This window comes from Lynx canadensis, chromosome D3, assembly GCF_007474595.2.
Source record: "Lynx canadensis isolate LIC74 chromosome D3, mLynCan4.pri.v2, whole genome shotgun sequence".
NCBI classification, from domain to species: Eukaryota; Metazoa; Chordata; class Mammalia; order Carnivora; family Felidae; genus Lynx; species Lynx canadensis.
In genome coordinates, this window is record NC_044314.2 from 80,441,102 (window position 1) to 80,455,242 (window position 14,141).

The 14,141-nt window shown below is 50.9% G+C and overlaps 1 protein-coding gene across 1 annotated transcript in view; it reads right to left on the reverse strand.

Annotated features, from left to right (window-relative positions):
• RNFT2 (ring finger protein, transmembrane 2) overlaps positions 1-14,141 on the reverse strand; it is a 70,450-nt gene that overhangs the window by 50,560 nt on the left and 5,749 nt on the right. Inside the window, exons 4-7 of the mRNA XM_030292215.1 lie at positions 11,719-12,197; positions 11,248-11,324; positions 7,333-7,433; positions 3,583-3,736 (exon numbers count right to left, since the gene is read on the reverse strand). Of these exons, the coding sequence (XP_030148075.1) occupies positions 3,583-3,736; positions 7,333-7,433; positions 11,248-11,324; positions 11,719-12,197 (811 nt within the window). The remainder of the gene's footprint in view (positions 1-3,582; positions 3,737-7,332; positions 7,434-11,247; positions 11,325-11,718; positions 12,198-14,141) is intronic.

Sequence of the window (14,141 nt, forward strand, 5' to 3'; positions counted from 1 at the left end):
CTCGAACTCACGAACCGTGAGACCATGCCCTCAGCCGAAATCGGATGCTCAACCGACTGAGCCACCCAGGCACCCCATGCAGAAGCCTTTTCACGGACACATGGTTTCATTCCTCTTGGGTGAGCACCTACGGGTGGGAGGGCTGGACTGTACGACAGGTGTTATGCTTAACCTTCCAAGAAACCTCCAAGCTGGCTTCCAAAGCGGAGGTGCCATTTACATTCCCGCCGCAAGTGTGAGTTCCAGAAATATATCTATCGGTCCTTGCCCACGGCTGTGCCTGTGCGAACAGCTGTGCGGTCTGGCCTTTCCGTGTTGGCCACCACCACGGATGAGTGCGGCATCTCACACACTGATTTTCACTGTCATTTCCTAAAGACTAATGAGGCTGAGCATCTTTTCACGTGCATATCTGCCACCAGGAGATCTGCTTTGGTGAAGGGTGTTTAAGTCTTTTAACCATTTATTAATCGGGAAAGAGTTGACTACATCTGCTCTTTACAAAGGTGTGGGCAGGTAACCAGGGTGGAGAAACTTCCACTGGTGGGGAGCTGTTATCCCCCACCGCGCCTGGAAGCAGTGAGCAGAGAGTGTAGTTGCTAGACCTTGACGGAAGGCTGTCTGCAGGGGGCTGCCCACGATGGGACCTGTGTGTTCAGAACTGTCTCCCACAACTGTGAAAGGGGATGGTAGTAATTAGAGTACCTACTTCATGGGGTGGTGCGGACTCAACGAGCTGATGCGTATACACACTTAGAACAGTGCCGACCCGAAAGATGAGCTCAGGGAAACGCATTTTGGAAACGTGACCACCAGAACAATAAATTCATGTGGCGGTTTGTTACAGCTGCCATAGGAGACTAATACCCTAGAGGAATAAATACCTCTGCCTCTCTCTCCTTTCAGGCTTTCCCCTGGTGAACCCCGCTGGAAGCTGGGGGCTGCGGGAGCCCGCTGGTACAGTTCACCCAGGTCAGCCTCCAGGGCAGACAGCAGGGTGGGAAAGAAACGTGGACAGTGTGTCTGGAGGGGCAAGAGGAAGACACCCAGCACAATTATTCTCCCCATTTTACAGATGAGGAAACCGAGGCACGGAGAGGTTGAGTAACTCATCCAAGGTCACACAGCTGGTCATAAAGACAATACCAAGAAGCGATGTGAATCACTGAGTGCTTGCTATGTGCCAGGCATGGGGAAAAGCAGTTCCTGTTTCCTACCAGCAACTAGTACTAGTACTACTAGTTCTTAGTACTTAGTTCTACGTACTTAGAAGGAAGGTGCATTCTTGTTATCAGTTGACAGAGGAGGAAATTAAGGCTCAGAGAGGTTTTGTCATCTGCCCAAAGTCACACAGCTCGGAAGGGGGTAGCTGGGACCTGAATGGAGTCGTGCTCAATGCCAAAGTCCACGTGTGGAACCACTGGGCCATCCTGCTTCCCACTGTCAAGTCCCCGCCCCCTATTTGATACATGGTGTGAGCTCAGGGGGCAAATGGTAACGGTGACGGTGGTCTCCGAGGGGCAGGTGGGGAGGCATCTCAGGACTTCTTGAGGTCTGTTGTTTCCCTTCTGTCTTTCTTCCCCATTTTGTCTTTAGGCCATTTTAGACCTCCTGGCACTGCCTCTGGCACCAGAGCTGTGGCTTTATCTAAGGAAACCACAACAGCTGAGGGTTTTGGGTCAACCGAATAAACCACATGGTGGGGGAGGGGAGTGCGACGTGGAGGGACAAAACCGGACTCAGACTGCCCTGGTGTGAATAATAAGAAATATATCTGTCGGTCTTTGCCCCCGATTGCTGACAATGAGCTCCTAAATCCCCTGGAATTTCCTGGAGTATCTTTGGGCCTAATACGGTGACTCCTGGTGGGCTCCTGGATGGGAGCTGGTCACCAGAAAAACCAAGCCATGATTAGAAGCTTAGGACTTTCAGCCCCACCTCCCTTATTCCAGAGAGGGGAGAGGGGCTGGAAATGGAGCTTATGAGCCACCCTGCCTGTGTGACAGTCTCCACAAAAATCCCAGTAGTGCAGGATATTCTGAGAACTTTAGGGATGGTGAACACGTCTACAGGTCAGGAGGGTGGTGCACCCCAACGCATGGGGACAGAAGCTCCTGTGCTCAGGATCCTTCCAGACCTCGCCTTCACGCCTCTTCACCTGGCCGTTCATCAGCATCCTTTACCATATCCTTAATTATACAATAAGCAGGTAAACGAGCGTTGCGCCTGAGTTCTGTGAGCTATCCTAGCAAATGACTGAACCCACGGAGTGGGTCGTGGAAACCCTGATTTCTAACCAGTCGGTCAGAAGCACAAGTGACGATCTGGACTAGAAATGGGTGTCGGAAGTGGGGTGGGGACATCTTGTGGGTCTGAGCTCTTAACCCGTAGGACGTGATGCCACCTTCAGGTAGACAGTGTCAGGACTGAGTTGAACTGTAGGACACCCAGCTGGTGTCGGAGAATTGCCTGATGTGTGGGAGACCCACACACGTGGGGTCCGAAGTACTGAGTGTGTGAGTGAAGAAGGGACACAGCAGTGTTTTTCCTAGACATCTGGCACAGGGCTTTGGGCGCCCTCAAGATGGATGGCCCGTTCCAACCTGCTCTCCTGCCAACCAATGCCTGGGACTAATTCTGAGCTTTCTTTTTTCTTTTCTTTAACGTTTATTTATTCTTGAGAGAAAGACAGAGAGAGAGTTTGTGAGTAGGGGAGGGGCAAAGAGAGAGGGAGAGAGAGAATCCCAAGCAGGCTCCACTCTGTCAGCACAGAGCCCAACACGGGGCTCAACCACACGAATCATGAGATCCTGACCTGAGCCGAAATCAAGAGTATGACGCGTCACCGACTGAGCCACCTGGGTGCCCCAAATTCTGAGGTTTCTGAAGTTGAAAAGATGGCTGCTTTCACAGAATGGAAAGGAGGAGTCTCCAGAGATTCTTTGGTGCGTCTGCCTCTGTCCAGATTCCCTGCTACAGGTGTTCTCGCAGAGGCACAGGCATTCATTACACCCTAAAGATGCTGCCTTTTCCTAGCTCCGCTCAGTCCTCTGAATGACAATAGTTATCCCCCAAGACCTCTCCACCCCAACACCTGTCGGCACGCCTTTCCCTGCAGGCAAAGCACCACGGCCACCACGCCTGGTCCTGTGTCCACGGCAGACATCACTAATCGATCATGGAGCTCATTTCTTCTGAGCCTCAGAACGCTTGCCGTTAAACAAACAACACTCCTGAAGTCACAACAGTGGAAACCTATGAAAGCCACCCTTCCCTGGGAGAAGCAGGACGTGTCAACATACTTTTTTCCTTTCTCGGGTGAGATTTAGATGAAAACTGCATCAAGGGCAGTTTTGAACAATGAAACTTAGGCAGTGCCCTTGGAGAGCAGAGGACGGTGGTGACTATGAGAAGCCAGGCTCAGACTCAGGGAATTGTAAGAGGCGGGTGATGGGCTCCGTTTATTTTAAACGCTGGCATCCGCTCCGCCCAGGCCTATTCTTTCCTCCTCCAGAAGGTGCCCCGAATCCCCTGCATGATGGGCGTGAATGGGGCTACCTCGTGGCCGCAGCCGATGCCTACCTTGGACTTGACAGCCAGGATGATCTTGGGCAAGGCCACGACCAGGCACTTGAGGGCGATGGTGACGTACTTCAGCACGAAGTCTGCGATGCCCACAATCCACAGCAGGTCGAAGAAGTCCAGTGTCTCCAGGTTGGGCTTCAGGAATATGAGGCTGGTGGGGGTTGGAGGGAGAGAGTCAGGATGCTCACTTAGGATCCCGGGCCCTTGGAAGCTCTTTCTACTCACTCTGGGGGCTTTGTGAATATAACCTGTAGAAAGAGCACTGAACGGGGAGTCAGTTATCTGTGTCCTGTTTCTGAATTTGCTGCTAAGTTGCTGTGTGACCTCAGGTAGGTATCTTAACCTCTCTGAGCCTCAGTTCCCCCGAGGGCTATGCAAGAAGATTGGCCAGGAGCCTCATTAGTTAGGGTTTCCTCCAGGTTTATGAGTCCACAACGGGCTTCATAAGAGGAAGCAAAGGGGAGGCAGGCAGGTAGGCTAGCCAGCACGACATACGGAGGAGAGAAATTGATGTGCAGACACTACTCACATTGCAGTAGTGTGCTAAACTAGTTGATGTGCTGAGCTACTTACTCGCTGTACCCCATTGTCCTCCACAGTGGGCACTGCTTATTCCCAATTTATAAATGAGGCACAGAAGGTTGGAGAGGTGAAGTAAGTTGCATGAAAAACATACGGGCATTAATATCATACCCGAGTTTGAATCCGGTTTTCTCTATTTATTGGACCCTGGGCAAATAATGTTATCTCTGTAAGCCTCAGTGTTTTCACGTGCAACATGGGACTCATTCCCTCCTTCATAGTGTCATTGGTGGGATTCAGGAGAACAGACGTACGACAGACCCGGCTGTGCAGCAGTGATGATAACAGCAACCCACGAGGTAGGTACTATTTAATCTGCCCCGTTTTGCACATGAGGAAACAGAGGCACAGAAAGATAAAGTAACATGCACAAGGTCCTACAGATACTAAGGGACAGAGGTAGATTCAGACCCAGGTATCCCGGCTATAGTTCGTGCTTTTCCATCTTTATTCCACAGCGGCGCTACTCAGAGTATGGAAACCCGTTCTATCCATTTGGGACCAGGTAAGTTAACTCTACACTCAGTTCCTGTACTTCCCTTGTTAAACACAGACATCAAGCCATTCTCAAACTGCCACCGGTCCACGGACCACACTTTGAGTAGCTCTGCTTTCTACCCCCAGAGGACGATGAAGTTATTTATAATAACAACGTAAGAGCTAAAATATCTTGGCTGCTTACATCATGCTGGCCTCTTCTATACACTTTACATGTCTTAACTCATTTCATTTTCCTACCTCTAGGAGGTAGGCGCTGTGATTATTCCAATCTGAGCTGGGGAAGGGGGAGCCCTAAGAGGTACAGTCGCCTGCCCACAGCTCTTGGCTAGAACGGGAGCCAGAACGGGAACCAGCAGCCAACCTGTGCTTGTCCACTCACTTTTCCTCCTGCTGGATTACAGGCTCTGAGCAAAGGCTACACCAAGTCTTCTCTGTCCACTATAAAGTAAGGACCGGTGCAAACAGCCCAGCACGGATGCTTTCTGAATGCTTCTGACGTACTCTGCTGGGCTGGCAGGAAGTGGTGCAAACTGGGATTGCTTATTATAGCCTCCTAGGAATGAACTGGTCTGTTTTGTTTTTTTTTTAAGTTTACTTATTAGAGGAGGGGGGGAGGGAGGGGCAGAGAGAGAGAGAGAGAGAGAGAGAGAGAGAGAGAGAATCCCAAGCAGGCTCTCTGCTGTCAGTGCAGAGCCTGAAACGGGGCTCGATCCCACAAACCATGAGATCATGACCTGAGCCAAAATCAAGAGTCAGATGTTTAACAGACTGAGCCACCCAGCTGCCCCAAACTGGTCTGGTTTTTACTTTTATTTAAAAAAAATCAATTTCTATTTATAATAAAGAGTCTCAAAGAGCTAGAGTAGGGCAAAATCAATAAAAACAATCAGGGGCGCCTGGGTGGCTCAGTCGTTAAGTGTCTGACTTCGGCTCAGGTCGTGATCTCGAGGTCCATGAATCTGAGCCCTGCGTTGGGCTCTGTGCTGACAGCTTGGGGCCTGCTTTGGATTCTGTGTCTTCCCCTCTCTCTCTGCCCCCCACCCCCGCTCACATGTTGTCTCTCTCCCAAAAATAAATAAACGTTAAAAAATAAATAAACAAATGAAAATAATCTATTTTGGCAACCTTACCCGATACCCTCTGTGTCCTTTCACGTTCTAGTCTTGCCTCTAGAGGACGCCTCGCGTCCAGGTTTGAGTGGCCCTCTGTGTTACGATCCAGGGAGAGTCCGGCAGCCCCAGGTGCCCTTTGCCTCTGCTCCTGTCCCTCCTGGGATCTTGGGCTGCTTAGCTGACTTCTACACTCTGCTTCTCTGTTACGCTTCTTTGATGGCAATACATTAAGATCTGCCTTCCACTCGTCTCAGAGACACCAGCTGGTCTCAGATTCATCTGTCTGGGTTTTAGTTCACCATCTTAGGGGATTTTTCCTGTTTTGGCTTTTGGAGGAGGGGCGGGACCGAAGTGTTTTTGTAGATTGATCACTAAATCCACTTATTTCTAACTACCCTATGAACTTTCATGGACTGATGTACTTTATTATCAGTTTCACTCCTCGTTAGGCACCACCACCAACAGCTACATTTATTATAAAAGGTAATTTATTATAAAAGAATACTATCAATCAGGATAGGATTATGATATATCAATGTTTCCGTTTACCCAGTACTTTTCATGCACTATAGCATTTGGCCTTCCTAACAATTAGCCTGTCAGGTGGATAAAGCAAGAATAACCTGGTCCTCGTTCTACCAATGAGGAAACAGGGCGAAGCCTAAGGAGGTTCCATTATTTGCCAAAGGTGGTGAAGTGGAAGGACGCTGGTCATCAGATTGCAAATCCTAGGAAGATTCAGTCTTGCTGGTAAGGGCCGCCTACCAGGACTAAGACTCATTAGGAAAGACTTCATTACGCCTCAGTTTCCTCACCCGTGAAATGGGGCCATCAATACCCTGCTGGGTCACTGAGAGGGTAAAATTAGGTGATGCCTATGGGTATCAAACACATAGACCAGTGACATCATTACGGAAGGGGTTCAGCTTTGTTGCTTTTCTCCTAAGCTGCTCTCTCCCTCTCTCTTTCTGTGCTGCCAGTTTGACTCAGCTCTGGTTTGATGGGAGCATGGAGGTCTGAGCCTGTGAATGTGATCATGCCCAGAGAATGGCATGAGCTGGAAATTCATCCAAGATTCTGGGAAACTCCACCTCCTCCACCCTCCACCCATCGGGACCTTGATATTCTGGGCCAGACAATAACGCATTGTGTGTGATGAGTGTTGACGCCTTAAAACGAACTCTCCAAATAGCCTTTATGGGGTGGCCCCAGAAAGTGGGGAAACTTCCCATTCCTCAAAGTCCATTTTTAAAACAGATGTACATGATTTGAAAGCTTGGCTGGAGTTTCAACCCAGTCCTACAGGTCTTTACTGGCCGACCCTCCCCCACCTCCCCACTGTGTGGTTACTAGAAAACGTAAAATCACACACATAGCTTGCGGTGTATTTCTACTAGAGAGCTCTGCTCTGGCATGCGTGTATACAAGAGGGTGGAATTTAAAGGTTACGTGACACAGAGCCACTGCACTGTTCCCAAGTGAAGGAGTTGTGTGTCCCAAGCAAAGTGCCCCCCACTTTCCCACTAGGGGTCAGAACCCCTCCCCTGCTCACCTGTTGTACAGCTGTTGGGAACTGAATGTATAGAGCACGTACAGGGTGTTTCCTGCCAGAAAGGCCAAGATCCACAAGATGACCAGCACCGATCTCTTCTCCTGGAGACAAAACAAGAGATTTGTAGGGATGCTGCAATGCCAAAGGTGCACATGGCAAAACATTCCAGAATGTTCTCTGACAAGTGCCAATTTCCCCCTTTCTCAAAGGTTTGGAAGAAGCAGGGCTGATGGTGAAGGGAAGGGTGCTGGAATCTTCCCATCCCACTGGAACCCAAGGGGTGGTCACAGAGAAGGTGACAGAAATGTGGAAACATGGGGTGCCTGGGTGGCTCAGTCAGTTAAGCATCTGACTCTTGATTTTGGCTTAAGTCATGATCTCATGGTCGTGAGACTGAACCCTGCATCGGGCTCTGTGCTGGGCATAGAGCCTGCTTAAGATTTTCTCTCTCTATATATATCTCCACCCCAGTCCCCCCCCCGCCCCCCCCCCCCCCCCCCCCCACAAAATGTAGAAACCTGCTATGTGAAAAGGCAGGAAGGCACTACAGTTAGCAGAAGATTCTGGAGATGGACGGCCTGGGTTCAAACCCTTCGTCTGTAATCGGAGGGCTGGGCAAGTTACCGAAACTCTCTGCATTTCCCTCTCCTCATCTGGAAAATGGGTATATACTGTGTCTCCACAACAGAGTTGTGAGAACTGACGAGCACAAAACGCTCAGAACAGTGCTGTACGCAGTAAATGTTAGTTCACATTTACTGTAAAGAACTGGGGCACAGAGAAGGTAAAGAGCTGTTGCTCAAGGGCACTTGTTTGAGGTCTCTGTGCCCTCATTTGAGGATGGGAGTTTTGCTAAGGATTAAGTAAAGTTTTAAAGGTAAACATTCAGTCTACCATGGATTCATGTTTCAGGCTCAGTGAATGGTAGGACTATTATTCAGACTTTACAACCCAGCAATAGATTCAGATCTACAGGTTGGCAAGTTCCGCTCCCACTTTTTCTAGGACTTCTGGGCTACTATCCTGGCCTGGCCATTCAATACAGGGCCACAGTTATAGGGTTAGATTCAAGTTTGTACATGAGGCCATCAAAGTCTCTGCCCAAGTCATTCCTGCTTCTCTCTCCAACCTCATTTCTTTTTTCAGAAAAAAAAAATTTTTTTTTAATGCTTATTCATTTTTGAGAGAGAGACAGAGCATTAGCGGAGGAGGGGCAGAGAGAGAGGGAGGCACAGAATCCAAAGCAGGCTTCAGGCTCCAAGCTGTCAGCCCAGGGTCTGATGCGGGCCTTGAACTCATGAACTATGACATCATATGAACTATGAAGTCGGACGTTTAACTGACTGAGCCATCCGGGTGCCCCCCCCCTTTTTTTTTTAAATGTCTTTTTATTTTGGGGGAGAGAGAGAGAGGGAGACACAGAATCCGAAGCAGGCTCCAGGCTCTGAGCTGTCGGCATAGAGCCCAACACGGGGCTCGAACTCAGGATACATGAGATATGACCTGAGCCGAAGTCAGATGCTCAACCAACTGAGCCACACAGGTGCCCCTCTCCAGCCGCATTTCTGATGAGTCCCCAGGAAGACGAGAAGGAAAACCTACTTGGTTTCCTATTTCCCAGCAGCTTCTCCAGCTGAGAGCGATCCCAAGGAATTTGTGGAGAAGGCACAGAGTAGGGTGCATGCATTCTGGAGAGACATGCACACAGACCCCTGTGCTGCTGACTCTCAAAAGCTCATCTTTTCCTGGATCAGGGTGGCTGCGTTGCTGGAATCAGATGAGGTCATAACTCTCTCAGTGTAACCTTCCCTGCGGTTTTGGTAAATGCTCCACTGTCTCCAGACACAGATCAGTGCTCCGTGCACGGTTACAAAGCACATTTCCATAGAGTAGACAAAATAAATGCATCTCCATCCACCCATTATTCCAGGCGTGGTCAAGGTTAATGACCCTAGAAACCACCTCCAACCAACCCACGGCTCTTATCAATGTGAATAATCTACTCAGCAGCCCTTCTTACTCCAATAAATAATGGATTCCAGCCTAATCCCCCTGTAAATCCAAACCAAAGGAGGAATACAAAGAGAGAATTAGCAATGCCCTGGGAAGCCAAACTCTGAAGGACAAAGGGGAGAGTTCTCTAGCAGTAAGTTGATATTTCTAAACTTACTGAGGGTCATGCAGAATCTGTTTTGCAGAAAATACGTACAGATGGGCAAAACATCACCTGTGTCTTCATAGGGCTCAAGGATCCCTGCCTGGAATGCCTATCGATGGATACAGGCACTCTTTTGCCCCCTAAAATGTAAGCCAAGGCACCACTTGGATGTTACCGCATTAACAGAGAGAGCCAGTCCTAAAAGTGCCCCACTGTGGCGTTGACCAACCTGCTGTTCTAACAGCAGCAGAAAGGGGTGTGCATGAGGAAGAGGAGACCAAGGGTCATGAGGAAGCTATGGCCCCATGCCCAACCCTGGGCCTCAACGTGCTCATGTGTCAAATGGAGACCGAGCTGCCCTCATAGAGGCCCAGATGCTTCTGAGAAAGACCTAGAGAAGGGTCAGGGAGGATGGTGGCTGTTCTGGGATCACCGGCACTGCAGAAGGGGCATGCTGGTTACAAGCAGCTCAGTTAAATTTTTTTTTTTTTTCAATGTTTATTTATTTTGGGGACAGAGAGAGACAGAGCATGAACGGGGGAGGGGCAGAGAGAGAGGGAGACACAGAATCGGAAACAGGCTCCAGGCTCTGAGCCATCAGCCCAGAGCCCGACGCGGGGCTCGAACTCACGGACCGCGAGATCGTGACCTGGCTGAAGTCGGGCGCTTAACCGACTGCGCCACCCAGGCGCCCCGACAAGCAGCTCAGTTAAACGTTGCCTCTACGGAAGGCCCTGTGCTAAATGCCTAGGCACTATCTCATTTGAATGGTTCATCTTCTAGGGCGGCACCTGGGACTGAGATCACCAAGGTAACCTATCCAAGGGCCTGTGTGCAGGTGGCTGGAGAAGCTGGGGTATCAGCCTGGGGTGAGCACAGCCTGTGGGCCCAAGGCTGGGTTCACAGCCTGACGCCACCACTTTCACGGACCGTGTGACCTCGTACGCAAGGCACGTAGTGTCCCTGAGCCACCATTTCCTCACTGGGAAAATGAGGTAAGAACGATTCTGCCTCCCTCCTGGGCTGCCGGGACAAATCTGCAAGATGAGCTGTACCGTCTGCCCAGCTCTGCGCTGGGCGTGGTTAGCGCCAAGCGGATATTAGATGGCAATTCTGGATGATGCTGGTGTGAAGCTGGAACGCCGGCGGGATGGCCTTAACCGTGAGAGAAGCCAGGCAGATGAGGGTGCCGTGGGCAGGCGTGGGGGGGAGACGCTGCTGTCGGAAAGGTTGGGAGAAAGATGGCAGGCGATGTGTCCCGGGGGGACAGGCGGAAGAACAGCCTCTCATAGGCCTCCCGTAGGTGTCCCCGTCCTCATCCCTGTAACCTGTGGATATGTCCGCTTACATGGCAAAGGGAATTTAGGTTGCCAACCAGCTAGCCCCGAGACGGGGAGACTCCAGGACTGTCCAGCTGGGGCTGATGTAATCACAAGAGTCCCTACAAGTGGAAGACGAGACAGAAGGAGAAGGGACTAGGGGCAGGTGGGCACAGAGGTGGAACACTGGTTGCTGGCTCAAAGGAGGAAGAAAGGGGCCATGAGCCACCCCTAGCACCTGGGAGAGGCAAGGCAAGGGGATCACCTCTGAACCCTCTGGAAAGAACAGTTGTGTTGACACGTGACCCTCACCTGGAGAGACCCACTTCAGACTTGCGATCCGCAGAACTATAAGGGGGTGAATCTATCGTGTTAAGCCGCTGGGTTTGTAGTCACGCGTTACAGCAACCTCGGAGACTAACTCGCCAGGTGACTCACCTTCAGAGAGACCTGTTCTCGCAGCGTGGAGTTGGCGTAGGCAAAGGTGCTGGCCATCCCGATGCACACGGCAATGCCTGCGGGACAGAGGAGGGTCTGACTCCACCCACTTAGACGCATCGGGCCTGGCCCTAGCTTACTGGGGACCGTGAGCAACATTAAAAGGTCACTACCCTCTATTGCTTCACACCCACCAAGCAGCAAATTTTCTGCTGGACACATGCCAAGCTCCCCAGCACAGAGGAAGAAACAGGCTCAGAGAAGGTGACTGACTTGTCCCAGGTCGACAGAGCTGGTCAACCAGGACTGGAACCCAGGCCTCACTCAGAATCCCATAATCCTAAGCACCGTAAGCACCGTGCACCATGGAGACCTCTGCTGCCTTGCCCTGGCACTCGGGGTGAACCCCTCCTGCCCCCGACCCGGCAGGTGAAGCCCCCGGTTGACACACCCGGGACCCGCTGGACTCACCGAGCTTGTGCTGGAAGCACACTTTGGCCAGGAGGATCAGGATGAAGGGCAGGCCTTTCTGGAGCCAGCAGACCACGGCCTTCAGCTCGGACAGGGCAGGGGCGGGCGTCCCTGGCTGCTCGTCGCCCCCCTCGTCGGAGTGAGCGCGGTGGTCCCCACCCACGTGCTGCAGCAGCGAGCTCCCGCGGTGGCCGCCGTGATGGAAGTGATGGAGGGGCTGGCGGTGGTGGTAGGTGCCCCCCTCGCCCCGGCCCCCGCCCTCCTCCCTGGACGCTGGCATCTGGATGAACACGTCCCCGCCTCCGGCCGATGCCCCCAGCACCAGGCTGGATGGGAATGGGGCGGTGGGGAGGCTGCTGGCAGGGAGGCCGGGGAGGCCGGAGAAGAGTGCAGGTGGGGAGGCTGCCTCTGCCTTCAGACTCTCAAAGACGCCGCCTTCATCCACGCTCGCCTCGGAGCTGAGCGCTTGGCTGCGATTTCTGGGCCAGGAGGGAAGACAGAGCCCCACCAAGTCAGACGGAGAGATAAGCACCCCAGTGGAGGATGGGCGGGGGGTACAAATAACAGTACCAATATTGTTACAGGCTGAATCGTGTCCTGTGTTGAAGCCCTAACCTCCGGGACCTCAGAAAGTGGCTGTACTTGAAGACATGGTCTTTGTAGGGGTGATTAAGTTAAAATGACGTCATTAGGGTGGGTCCTGATCCAATAGGACTAGTGTCTTTATCATTATTTTTTTTAATGTTTATTTATTTTTGAAGGAGAGAGAGAGAGACAGAGCATGAGCAGGAAGGGGCAGAGAGAGAGGGAGACACAGAATCCGAAGCAGGCTCCAGGCTCCAAACTGTCAGCACAGAGCCCAACATGGGGCTCGAACTCATGAGTTGTGAGATCATGACCTGACCAAAGTCGGACACCCAACCGACTGAGCCAACCAGGCGCCCCATGACTCGTGTTTTTACATGAGGAGATTAGGACACAGACACACAGGGAAGACCCCGTGAGGACAAAGTGGGGAGGAGGCCATCCACAAGCCAAAGACAGAGTTTCAGAAGAAACTGACCCTGTCCACACCTTGATCTTGGACTTCTAGCTTCCAGAACTGTGAGACAATAAATTGCTAATTTTTTTTAAGTTTATTTATTTTCAGACAGAGAGACAGAGAGACGGCGGGGGGGGGGGGAGGGAGAGGGGAGAGAGGGAGAGAGGGAGGGAGGGAGAGAGAGAGAGAGAAAGAGAGGGAGAATGAGAATGAGAATGAATGTCAGCGAGGGATGGGGCAGAGACAGAGAAGGGAAACAGAGAATCCCAAGACCCAACTTGGGGCTTGAACTCACAGACCCGTGAGATCATGACCTGCGCTGAAATCAAGAGTCTGATGCTCAAATGACTAAGCCACTCAGGTACCCAAGTGAATCCCTAATGTTTAAGCCACCCAGCATGTGGTACCTTGTCACAGAAGCCGTGTAAAATTAACACAAATAATAATAGCAATAGGGGCATAACATTTATTGAAAATGTACTGTGTGCCACTTTTCTAAGGGCTCCTCATTGATTATATCATTAAACCTTCCAACCAACCCCATGAATTAGGTACTAATAATACCCCCATCTGACAGATCAAGAAACCAAGGCACAGAGAAAGTTACATGTCCTGAGCCACATAGTTGGTAAGAGATAGAACAAGAGAGATTCAACTAGTTAACTCCAGAGCCTGCTTTCTCAACCTCTATACTTTACAGAAAAGCTAGCACAGAATCTATGATCCCAGAATCCAGATTCCAGAATCTATGAACCTCAGGAACTCAGAGACCCCTGAACCTATAATCTTCAATGACTCCCAGTTTCCAAGAGGGCCCAGCCTCTTGGTCACTGGCTGGTATTTGGAGAGCAACACACAGTATTAGAAGTAAAGTAAAGAAGAATCAAGAGAGAAGCCCCCGTTCAAACTCCAGCTCCACCCTTCCTAAAGATCTTTTTTTTTTTTTTTAACGTTTGTTTATTTTTGAGAAAGAGAGAGTGAGCGAGGGAGGGGCAGAGGGAGAGGGAGACAGAAGATCCTAAGCAGGCTCTGTGCTGAAAGCAGAGAGCCCAACATGGGGCTGGAACTCACAAACCGTGAGATCATGACCTGAGCTGAAGTTGGACGCTTCACCGACTGAGCCACCCAGGTGCCCCTCACCCTTCCTAGAGGTCTTACCAACCCTGCACTGTTTTCTCACCTGAAAAATGGCATAAACATCATCCATCCATACAACTCCTGTGGGATCAAATTTAGAACATCCTTTTCAATGTACCTAGCACATAGTAGGTGCTCAATACATGGGGATGATGACCTCTAATCCCTAAGGAAAGACCCCCAGGGCCAACTGCCCTCTCTAGTTCCAAACAAAGCTTGCTGTATTGGAATCCAGGAAAGGATT